The sequence below is a fragment of the Puma concolor genome, chromosome C1 (assembly GCF_028749965.1).
Source record: "Puma concolor isolate L17-30 chromosome C1, mPumCon1.1.hap2, whole genome shotgun sequence".
NCBI classification, from domain to species: Eukaryota; Metazoa; Chordata; class Mammalia; order Carnivora; family Felidae; genus Puma; species Puma concolor.
The window spans coordinates 135,066,008-135,078,229 of NC_141674.1; the positions used below are offsets into that span (position 1 = coordinate 135,066,008).

General features: G+C 37.8%; 1 protein-coding gene across 3 annotated transcripts in view; it reads left to right on the top strand.

The window, feature by feature from the left end:
* ARHGAP15 (Rho GTPase activating protein 15) overlaps positions 1-12,222 on the top strand; it is a 617,790-nt gene that overhangs the window by 21,022 nt on the left and 584,546 nt on the right. For 2 of the 3 annotated variants that reach the window (XM_086718494.1, XM_025912351.2), the window contains exon 2: positions 7,955-8,133. In XM_086718494.1, the coding sequence (XP_086574620.1) occupies positions 7,969-8,133 (165 nt within the window). In that variant the 5' untranslated portion in view covers positions 7,955-7,968. Of the gene's footprint in view, positions 1-600; positions 637-7,954; positions 8,134-12,222 lie in introns of all 3 variants that reach the window. The other variant, XM_086718493.1, reaches the window with a different exon arrangement.

Genomic DNA, 12,222 nt, shown 5'->3' on the forward strand with positions numbered 1-12,222 from the left:
GTCGGACGCTTAACCGACTGCGCCACCCAGGCGCCCCCAAAAGAATAATTTCAACTCCTTGTGAGTGTTCCTGGAATAATACAGGAAGACTCACAAATTGGAGGTCTTCCTTGCCTTTCTGAGTAGTACATCATGAAATTGATATGTATGTTCCTGGAAACATACATATCATACACTCTCTGATTCTGGGAGCCATGTCATACTAGACCCTGGGTTGCGAGGGTTTCATTTGACATTAGGTTGGGCCGGTTTCAGGATGGAGTTTGTTCACTAGGAACTTGTTTCATAAACACTCAAAAATAAGAACACCATGGCAGGGCCATCACATCACATAACTCCAGCAGACCCTATTTGCCAGAATGCAATGCTAGTATCTTGTCCCAAGCCACAAATACTACCTCCCCCTAAATTCACCTAAGATCTTACGTGGAGTAGACTGGTCAAGGCTATTCTACCGCAAGATATTTCTCCCACATAGCTAGAAGAGTTTCCAGTTTGAGATTCAGACAAATGCTTCCCTGAGGTTAAGGGGAAGTCTGATCATCCATTTATAGCATTATGTTAATTGGTTTAATTCTTTCCCTCCCATCTATGTCTTAGTGATTGACTGAAAGGACGAATGTTCACAGGAGATAGGTAAGGAAAAATAGATGGTGCAATTCCAGAACTGTTGACTTTGTGGTTGAGATGTGCCTAAGTAGGTGCCTCAGTGGGGCGCTTGGCGCCTAAACTACGAAAAGGATAATAGGATGTCTGGTAAGGGAACAGAAGAGTATTCGGATGTAGGCAAGGAGAAGAAGATGAGAAGTTGGAAGGGGGTAAAGAAAAAGGGCTATGAAGTGAAATTCAAATACAACTTGAAAAATTTGGCTTAGAACAGCCTTATCCTCTTGTTAGGAGGGTCCTAACAGGATCAATGAAAATAAGTCATCTCTGACTTATTTTGTGCAACAGTGACAAGTGTCACAGCCATTAGCACAGCTGTCATTTCAGTCTATCAGATTTCCTTCCTCCTCTGTCCTCTCTCCTTCCTCTTGCACACCCCTGGGCCCTATGGGGGGTGGGGGTGGCGGTCCTGCTTACCTCTGCCTTGCACTCAATTAATCTATACAATACATTTATGTATTATGCCAAGGAAAGCCCTCTTCCTTCATCACTCCCTCAGAGTGTCTTGAATACCAGCCCCTCGCTGCACCTGCTGGGTTAGAAGGGAGGGACTCTCAATCCTTCAGCCCCATGAGAGGCTAGCAAGATGACAGACTTAAGCACACTGAAGTTAACTGCCATTTTCTTCATGAAATCTATCATTTCCCTTTTCTTTGAACTTCTTTGGTAACTATGATTTTGCTTCATGGAATATTTCAATATTTACCTTATAACCTCACAGCTGTTTGCATACTTTTGCAGTTCTGAGTCCTTTGCCTGCAAGGCCTAACCTGCCCTGACTTAGCACCAGCACCAACTAGTCTCCTTTTGCAGACTTCCTCTCTCTCCACCTCCAAGTTCCACCCTGAGTTTGATGCCATTACTCCTCTCCCAAACTGGGCACCACTCAATTCTTGTCATTTAATTATTGATTTGTTTCTCTATCACCTTCACCAATCTGTAAGCCCTTGATGTTTAGTGCATACATACATGCATACATACAGAGAATCTCCAGACTCTGATATAGTGCATGCCACTTGGGAGACTTTCCATAAATGTAAACGGATCATTTATTTTCTTCTGGTGGAAATCTTTAAGAGGAGGTTTTTGTGTCATTTTGTGTATTCTTCTCAGAGCGATGTAGTGTTCTGCAAAGTTAGAAACTATCAAATATTTGCAAATATGAGAACAGTTATGAAATAGTATCAAATGAATGCCATTGTAGAACACAAAATACTAGGGAAGCTGAATAAAGAGAAAAACTAGGGTGCCTTTGGTATCAACAAATTTTGTTGATGTGAGGCTGGGGTCAGATGGGAAAGGAGGTGTTAGCTAGAGGAGAGAAAGTGTGAAGAGAGAGAAATCACCTTAATACTATGGTAGAAGAGTTGTCAGCCCAATAGAAATGCCTGAAGAAGGAAGATTCTGAAAATGTTTTCTGCAGCCTGTCCCCAAGAAAATAGGTGGGGAAGCCAGATACGAGGCCTTTTAAGTAATCCAGGCTTTTGACAGTAACACATCAGTAGGCAAATAATGAGTTGACTGTGCAATCAATACAAGAATGCAAATGTTGATTTGACATTGAAATTTGTGCAGACTCTGAGGAAGCAACATGTTCTATAAATGGCACATGGCAAAGCTATGTAAATACAGTGGCTTCATGCTCTTGGTCATAAGATAGTGGCTTTAGCCTAAGTGAATTCCCTCACCATTATTACAAACATGCCATCCTTTGAGTCTGAATCTGAGTAACATCAAAGATCAAGGCTCAAATGTACTCAGAAGAGAACCCAGATTTTTTCTATAAGACTTATATGTTTAATCATGGATCCCCCTCAACCCATACCCAAATTCCTTATGGATCAAGTCATAGCAAAGCATTTACATTGGTGGTTATCTGCCTAAAATTATTGAGCTCTGTAAAGATGTAGGGTCTTCCAGACTTTGAGTGCATCAGTATCAGAAGTAGGAAGGATCCTACAGAGCACAGCAATCCTCGTGGCCGACCCTGTCCCCTCACTACCATTTTTTTTTTCCAGCGATGAAAAATATCTATAGACCTTTTTCCAGAGGTCTATAGATTTGTACAAGATCACAAAGGTGACCAGTAGAGACAGTGGTGCCACTAGAAGTCATCATGGCCCTTTTGATAAAACCAGTCCAATTACTGTTTATCCAAAGCCACCCTTAGAAACTCAATCCTTAGATTTTCATTCCTTCATTTATCCTACTTTATTAACTAAAACCTACCCTGTAAAATCCTGTGCTTTACTTTTAAATTTTCTTTAAATTTGAGTATAGTTGACACATAATGTTGCATTAGTTTCAGGAGTACAGTATAGTGATTGACAAGTTTGTGTGTTATGCTATGATGACCACTATACCAACTGTCATGTACAATGCTATTACAATATTATTGGCTCTATTCCTTATGTTGTGCCTCTTATTCCTGTGACTTATTCATTCCATAACTGGATGCCTGGATCTCCCACTTTCCTTTATCCATTTTTCCCAGGCCACCGCTATCATTCCCTCTGGCAACCATCAATTTGTTCTCTATATTTATAGCCCTGATTCCACCTTTTGTTGTTTAGCCATTTATTTGTGCTTTGTTTTTGTTTTTTTTTTTAGATTCTATGTATGAGTTAAAACATGATATTTGTCTTTCTCAGTTTGACTTGTTTCACTTAGCATGATCCCCTTCTAGGTCCATCCATGTTGTTGCAAATGCCATGATCTCAGCCTTTTTGTGTCTGCATAATATTCCATTGCATATGTATACCACATCTTTCTTATCTATTCATCTATCAATGGACACTTAGGTTGGCTCCATATCTTGGCTATTATAAATAATGATACAGTAAATATTTGAATTAGTGTTTTTGTTTTCTTTGGGTAAATACCCAGTAGTGGAATTTTTGGATCATATGGTATTTCTATTTTTAAATTTTTGAGGAAATTCTGTACTGTTTATTACAGTGTCTGTACGAATGTACCTTCCTACCAACACTGAGTGGGGACAAGGGTTCCTTTTTCTCTACATCCTCACCAAGACTTACTACTTCTTATGTTTTTGACTTTAGCCATTCTAACAGATGTGAAGTGATATCTCATTGTGGCTTTGATTTCCATTTCCCTGATGATTAGTGATGTTGAGCATCTTTTCATGTGTCTGTTGGCCACCTATATGTCTTTTTTGGAAACAATGTTTATTTGGGTTCCGTGCCCAGTTTTTAATTGGTTTGTTTGTGGGGTTTTTTGATGTTAAGTTAAATATGTTCTTTATACATTTTGGATGCTAACCCTTTATCAAGTGTGTCATTTGCAAATATATTCTCCCATTCAATGAGTTGTATTTTTGTTGTGTTGATGGTTTCTTTTTCTATGCAAAACCTTTTTATTTTGATGTAGTTCCACTAGTTTGTTTTTGCTTTTGTTTCCCTTGCTTGAAGAGACATATCTAGGAAAATGTTGCTACAGTTGATGTCAAAGAAATTACTGCCTGTGTACTCTTCTAGGGTTCCATGGTTTCAGGTCTCACATATAGGTCTTTAATCTATTTTGAGTTTATTTTTGTCTACGATGTTAGAAAGTGGTACAATTTTATTCTTTTACATGGAGCTGTCCAATTTTCCCAGCACCATTTACTGAAGAAACTGTCCTTTCCCCATAGTATATTCTCACCTCCTTTGTCATAGATTAACTGACCATATAATTGTGGGTCTATTCCTAAGCTTTGTATCCTATTCTATTGATACATGTGTCTATTTTTGTGCCAGTATCATACTGTTTTGATTACTACAGCTTTGTAGTATATCTTAAAATCTGGAATTGTAATACCTCCAGATTTGATTGGTTTACCTAGTCAGGGTCTTTTGTAGTTCCATACAAATTTTAGTATTATTTATTCTAGAAAAACTCATGCTTCTCATAGTAGCATCCTCATAAATACCAAAGATTCATAGATTTGCTTTGTTATTTTGAAATAATTTCTGATTGGCTGTGAAAAATTAATAGCTTCAGTAATAAATAATACACAAAATAAAACCCAAACCCCATAATCTTGTCCTGGGGTATATGGAGAATGCATTTACTTTTTAAAAAAAGTTACATATAGGGGCGCCTGGGTGGCTCAGTTGGTTAAGCATCTGACTTCCACTCAGGTCATGATCTCACAGTTTGTGGGTTCAAGCCCCATGTTGGGCTCTGTGCTGAGAGCCCAGAGCCTGGAGTCTGCTTCAAATTCTGTGTCACCCTCTCTCTCTGCTCCTCCCCAGCTCTAACTCTGTCACTGTGTCTCTCAAAAATAAATAAACATTAAAAAAAAGTTGTATATAATACTCTATATCTTATTCTAGTTAGATGTAGAAGTAAGATTCCCCATGTCTACATTAATGGCCAGATTTGATACATTTTAAAACCCTTCTCATCAAAGTGTTTGTTATTATATTTCTATGGAATAGTGGAGATAAGGGTTTTTTAATTCAAATTTTTATTTCAAATCTTATTGAAATAGCTTTTATTCTCAGCTAGATACATTTTTTATCACTCACATAGAAACATAAAAATGAAAGTGTGAACAAAATAATTAAGAAATGTAATTAATTTATGGGGCGCCTGGGTGGCTCAGTCGGTTGAGCGTCCGACTTCAGCTCAGGTCACGATCTCACGGTCCGTGAGTTCGAGCCCCTCGTCGGGCTCTGGGCTGATGATGGCCCAGAACCTGGAGCCTGCTTCCGATTCTGTGTCTCCCTCTCTCTCTGACCCTCCCCCGTTCATGCTCTGCCTCTCTCTGTCTCAAAAATAAATAAACGTTAAAAAAAAAAAAAATTAAAAAAAAAAAAGAAATTTAATTAATTTAGAGTTTTTTTTAAGTTTATTTACTTTGAGCGGGGGAGGGGTAGAGAGAGAGAGAGAGAGAAAGAGAGAGAGACAGAGAGAGAGAGAGAGAGAGAGGAAGAGAGAATCCCAAGCAGGCTCTCTGCTGTCAGCACAGAGGCCGACATGGGACTCAGTCCCACGAACCATGGGGTCATGACCTGAGCCCAAATCGAAAGTCAGATGCTTAACTGACTGAGCCACCCAGGTGCCCTTTAAGGATTTTTTTTTTAATCAAAAAACATTTTTTTAATGTTTTATTTTATTTTTGAGAGAGAAACAGAGAGAGAGAGAGAGAGATGGATTGCAAGCAGGGGAGGGGCAGAGAGAGAGAGAGAGAGGGAGACACAGAATCTGAAGCAGGCTCCAGGCTCTGAGCTGTCAGCACAGAACCTGATGCAGGGTTCGAACTCACAAACCAAGAGATCATGACCCGGGCTGAAGTCAGACGCTTAACCAACTGAAGTCGGAGCCACCCAGGCACACCTAGTTAAGGAATTTTTAAACCAACTTTCGTGTAAACATCTTTATGAGGTATAACAAATACAGTAGTGAAAGTACTTAATACATACAATTTGATCATTTTTAATATATGCATACAATTGTTAAACCATCTCCACAATCAAGCTAGCAAACATATCTATCATCCCCAAAAGTTTCTTTGTGTTCACTATAGTCCATTTTTCCCTTCGTCTCATCTTTAGGCAATCACTGATGAGCTTTCTTATTTAAATATTAGCTTGCATTTTCTAGAATATTATGTAAATGAAATAATAAGTACTCCATAGATATATATATATATTTTAAATGTCCTGGCTTCTTTCACTCAGCTCAAAGAATTTGCAATTCATCCATGTGGTCCCATGCATCAACAGTCCATTCTTTTTATTGTTAAATAATATTTCATAGTGTAGATTAACTAGAATTTGTCGATTCACCTGTATGAATCTTTTTTTTTTCTTTTGGAATAAAATATAGGCCTTTTACTATTTCTATCCATTGTTTTTGGGGAAAATTATTAGTTTCTCTGATCTTTATTTTTCTCTTCTAGAAAAATATGAATTTAATGTTTATCTCATGAGAGTTTTGTGAGAATTGAATCACTGAGTGCATTGCCTGGCACATAGTAAATACTCTACAAATATTAACTTCCTTTCTAAGTTATCACTCAATTGCCTTATTGGTATCAATTGTAAGGTAACACTTTGCTCCTATTAAAATGTTTTCATCCTTTTTTAATCACTTTAGTGTTGACTTAGCTTGAACACTACCATGATGCTAGCTAGCCCCTTTGTCTCTGTCCAACAGATATAGGAGTACCAATACAGTTAGCTCCCTAAAATATAATCATTCTTTCGGATTATACTGGGTTCGGTAACTGATGACAGTTGATTCTAATACTGGACACATGTGCCAGACTAGCTATGGGATGTCTATAGGTGAGACACAGAGACAATAATCAGGCTAGAAGGAGGTCCATTTCTACAAGCTTGGAAGCTGTGTTTGCATTGCAAATATTCTCTTTTAAATGAGATGATATGTTCATTTGAGGGGCTTGTGGAGAGGGGAGATAGAAAAGGATTATGGATTTGAGGAAGCAAATAAGCCCTCCTAGTCCACCCACTGATGTTGCCACAGTTCAGTTCTCTTCATTTTCTTTTCCAAATTATTGTTTCCTCACTGCCACTCCTTTACAATTTTCCTCCCTAATCACTTTAATCTTCCATTAAAGTAAATATAAATAAATAAATGGTTTTGATTTTCTCTTTCTTCATATTCTTCATAAATACTATGTCCAACAGAGCTACTGAACAGCAGGCACTGGCAGATGGCAGAGGACAAAGGAACTTTAATTTCCTTTCTTAGGTATTGTGAATGGGGAAAGCGGCTAGGACTGAACACCATGCAAATAAGTCGAGGCCAACATATTAGTCAATGGGACCAGATTAGTTTGCTCAAAGCTAATTCTAGTCACTTAAATATGACCTTATCCACATAGGTTTTTGTTCACCAAAAAAGGCTGCTGATATTAGCGTGTAGTGGTGGATTGGGGTGGGGTGGGTAAGAGATCAGTGATGTTGTGAATGAAAACAGCGTATACATTAAAGATGTTCTGTTGGCAACATCATTTCTACATAAGGAAGACTGTATCATATTGCCATTAAGAGTTCCTTAATGGACTTAGGAACTACAGAAGTATGAGTGTGCTGCCCATGAACTTTTAAGTCCTCTGACATGCATAGTACTGTCCACATGCAGAGGCTCCAGTTGATAAAAACAATTAGAAACTACCTTCTTCTTCACTATTCAGAGAGGTGGAAATTATTTGTTCCATTTCTGGACCTTAGTGATTAATAGGAATGTGCACTCCATCAAATTTTTCTTGGAAAAGATATATTTGGAATAATACAACACTTTTATATTTTATCAGGATAAAGCTATAATATGCAGAAATCTACAAATTCTGATACCTCTGTGGATACCCTGAATTCCACCCGTCAAGGCACCGGAGCTGTGCAAATGAGGATCAAAAATGCCAACAGCCACCATGACAGGCTGAGCCAAAGTAAATCCATGATCCTCACCGATGTTGGGAAGGTCATTGAACCCGTAAGTCAAATACCCCAAAACCCCCATGTTTCCTGATACAGAATTCTGTTAAAAAAGCTAATTAGCTTTGTTTTATTTGTTTTCCTAATGTCTACGAGAAAACTGTTTTTGTAATGCATTTTATCTTGCCTACTTATAGTCATAATAATATCCCCAGTTGTGAGAGAAGAGCTGGGCTTAATCCAGAGTGATAAAGTGGATTTGGAGTAGACTGAAGAGCACCTTTGACTCATTTTAAGGGCCTCTACTATCATGCTTCAGTGTTATAAAAATAATGAGGTTATGCTAGCATGTGGTGTTTGTACTTCCAAATACAGTACATCACTTTGAAAAGCCAGAGGCTAAAATTAGCTAAGAATGAACTGGGGGCGGTGGGGGGGAAATCTTAAAAAAAAAAAAAAAAGGGAAAATCTCTTCTTTAAAATCTCCCAACAATATATAATATTGGAATTATGATTTGATTTGGAATGAGCCTAAATGATTGAAATGGTGTGGCGATTGAAGGTTTGGAGAGGAAGCCATTTTGTCTCGATAATGTGTCATTAGGAAGATTTGAAATAAAATAGTTAGAGATGAACTCTACTGCCAATTGTGTCCCTGCCCCTGCACGCATCCTGAGCCACTAAACACACTGATTGCGATGAGTCTCCTCTGGTTAATTTTCTTCCATAATGGTGGTAACTTGCAGCTGAGGCCATAGGATGTTACAAAATTATTTATGCAATGTTAGCCACTCTTTTGGACCCCAGATCTATTTTGTTTCTCACAGTGAGAGCAAGAGCGGGAAATAGGTTAGCTGGGGAAGGGCTGTGAGTCCCAGTCACTTTGCAGAAACATGTGAGCTATTAATTGAGTGTTCTGTTAATATCGTAGGGGCCTATGAAATATTCAGCGCCCTAACTGAGTTATTAAATGGGATAAACTTGCTAAGTGGCATGTTACTGATTATATTTATTTTCTGTTTTCACTCGAATTTCAAGTGCGAAATTAACCCACAACCATCTCAGGAGCCAGGATTTTAATCATTCTTTCTTCAGGTATTATAGACAAATTTAGTGTGAGGGAAGCCAGTGATTCTATTTTGGGAGTGGGAGATACATCCTGAGATAAGGTACCGAGAGATGCGGAGAGATGCGTTTCTCTTTATTGACTTTCTCATTTAAAAGGATTGTCTGCTGGGAGGCACAACGCTGCTGGTGTTTAAACCAGCTAAAATGTTCCTCAACTATGAACTTGAGACATGGTTAGAGTAAATTATTGGAATCTCTACAATGTATTGTCAGTAAGAACTGTACCTTTGAAAAAGTTTAAAAGTTAAGTATATTTAATGATGCCTAACATATTTTATTGGCTGTGTTTAACAAAAGGCACTATGCCACAGTTGTTTTTGACAAGCATGAAAACATCACAGCATGAGACTGCAAAAGGAATTATGGAGAGAAATTACAAGTGATCCATCTCTCAATGAATTATCCACCTCAATAGCCCGCAGAACTCAGCTACCAATTAACACCTACTTTATTACATGTTGGGATGTACTTAATAACTTTCATGTGTTTATGCACTATTACCTTGACTGATGCCTCTTGTACAATTAGGCATAATTGGCATATCAATATGCAAAAGTTAAAAGGATTAACCCTCTTAAAACTAATGAGCATTTCTGTATCCAGCTGCTAAATGAGACAAAATTAGCATTTTTCACTTTTGGGCAGGATTTTATCATGCAGTTTCTCATTGTTGATATTACCTTGTTACATAACTTTAGTTTGGGGGGTTATATGCTGGACTGCTAGAGAAGAGTTTTCCAAAGTTAAATTAGCTATAATTATCCCAGCTTTTGTTTCCGCATTCTTAGCCTGGGCAATATGTATTCCTCGATAAGGAACAAAAATAAAAGTTACTTTTGGTTATGTGTGCTCAGTGCATAATTATATAAAAGGGGTATTTTAGTGAGGATATGTCATTTCACCGAGAAAACTTGGCGCAGAGATACTGTATTGAAAGCTTGCCATGGCACTAATTTTCTTTCTGTCTCGGTTCTTTTCATCTCTTTTTTCCATGCACAATTTTCTGACTAGATACTGACAGAATGTAAAGTATTTTGGCATATTTATTCAAACAAGCCTGTTAAAGATATCTGCTGAAGCTAAACTAAGAACTTGATTTTTCAGAAGTTGGAGGTTGGGGTGAGGTCAAGGGAGGCAGATCTTGAACTTCGGAGAGGTGGGAGGAGATATATTCTAAAAACGTGTGGACATGTCACATGCAGCATGGTTTGTTGTAACAGAGACACATACGTTTAATCTGCACAGAAAAAAATTAGGACTACTTTAGAGTAGTCCTATGTATGTTATGCTCCCTGTTTCATATATATGGCACATCTATACTACATGTTCCCTGGCATAACAATTATGCAAATCTAATATGGACTTATTGGAGTATATAACACGAGAATCTGATGTTAGATTCATAACGATTTAACTTATTACAGAAAGTGATGAAAAGATTCTAGGGTCAAATCAATTATATAATTTTGTCATTAATTCGTAAAATCCTCTTTTTTCATTGTGTTCAATTAAAAATATGTTTAATATGACTGTGAACTCAGAACACCACATAAAATTCTCCCATATACGTCATAAGAGCCTAGCTTCTTGGTATCCTAAGCAGAAGAACAGTTTGAAATGCCAATATAAACATTTATTTAACCTCGTGCTATGCAAACACAGGTGATTTACTTATTAAGTTAAAGTTTTCATTACCTAAGTGCTGCAGGGAAGCATTTCCATAAAACAGGCATTAATCCTCCATTAGTACTTCATTGGCGGTGTGCATCATTTTCTTTAAAGACCGAAGAATCATTTTTATGTAGTTGGTAAGATCAGTGCCTTTTCAAGGTTTAAAGAGGCCACTCTGCTACCTGGGAAATGTTGGAGAGGTGGGAAGTTTGGACACGGGAGGACGTGGTTAGCAGAAAATTGCCTCTCTGTAAGAGAGATCTGGAGACCTCCACTTGGTGGGGAAGGAACGCTCCTTGGTCTCAGTGATTTGTTGTCTCATTCTGATCACTGGAGTGAGACCTCTTAAAGGTGGACTGCTTATTTACTCGAATGTGCTAAACACAGAAGCAGGCGGCTTAGTGAGCGTAAATGGGGGGCAAGTGAAGTGTGCCTCTTTAAGGGCTGAAAGGCTAATGTGCAATCCAGCGAATAGCTAATGCAAAAGGTTTAATGTGGCTTTGCTGTTATTTATAAGAGGGAAGCTCCAGCGTACTAGACAGTTTAGAATAGATATTAATGAAGAGTTTAAATAGCCCAAATCAAGAAAATTGCAGACATAGGATTTGCAGACAGGAGCAGTTTCGGCATTTAATGCTGGTGTCTTAAGCAGCAACATATATGAATATTCACCATTTCCATCCTGTAAACTCCACGCAAATGCAATACTTTATTCATGGCCATCATGGACAGGGAGATATCTTTTTATTAGTGCTAGGATGAGGACTTAAGTCGAGCCCTTCCTAAACGCTAACTCACAAGACTCCTTTTTCTTCCATTAACAGACTGTGCTTGTTCATTTTTCTTTTTTAATATATTATAAAGAAAAAGAGGAAACAATTTTCTTTTGTTTCTTACTTCTGTGATTATAGGATACTTGCCAAAGTTGTGGCTAGCCAAAAAGGCAGACATAAAAATTGCTACTAAAAATATAAGCCTTCTGTTTCTCAGAGTTTTTGAGAAATATTATGAGACTGTAGGACTTGTCCGTGTTTACTTTGAATCAAGCTTATAGTTAGGTTTGAGGCTTTGTTTGTATAAATTGTCCTGAAGTGGATCCTGATATTTAATTAAAATGACACTAAATCACATTGAATTGATAAGACTTGGCATCTCAAACAAAGGTAATTGCCCGTATTGGTTTTCTGCAAAAATAGCGCTGCTTGGAAAATGTGCAGCCAACACAGACTGTCAACTCCATTTATAGATCAATATGTGAAAACCATTGATCAGGCAGGCATGTATAACAGTAACACTTTGCATTTATTTGTTGTTTTTATACCACATTAAGGCTTACAGGATTATAGGC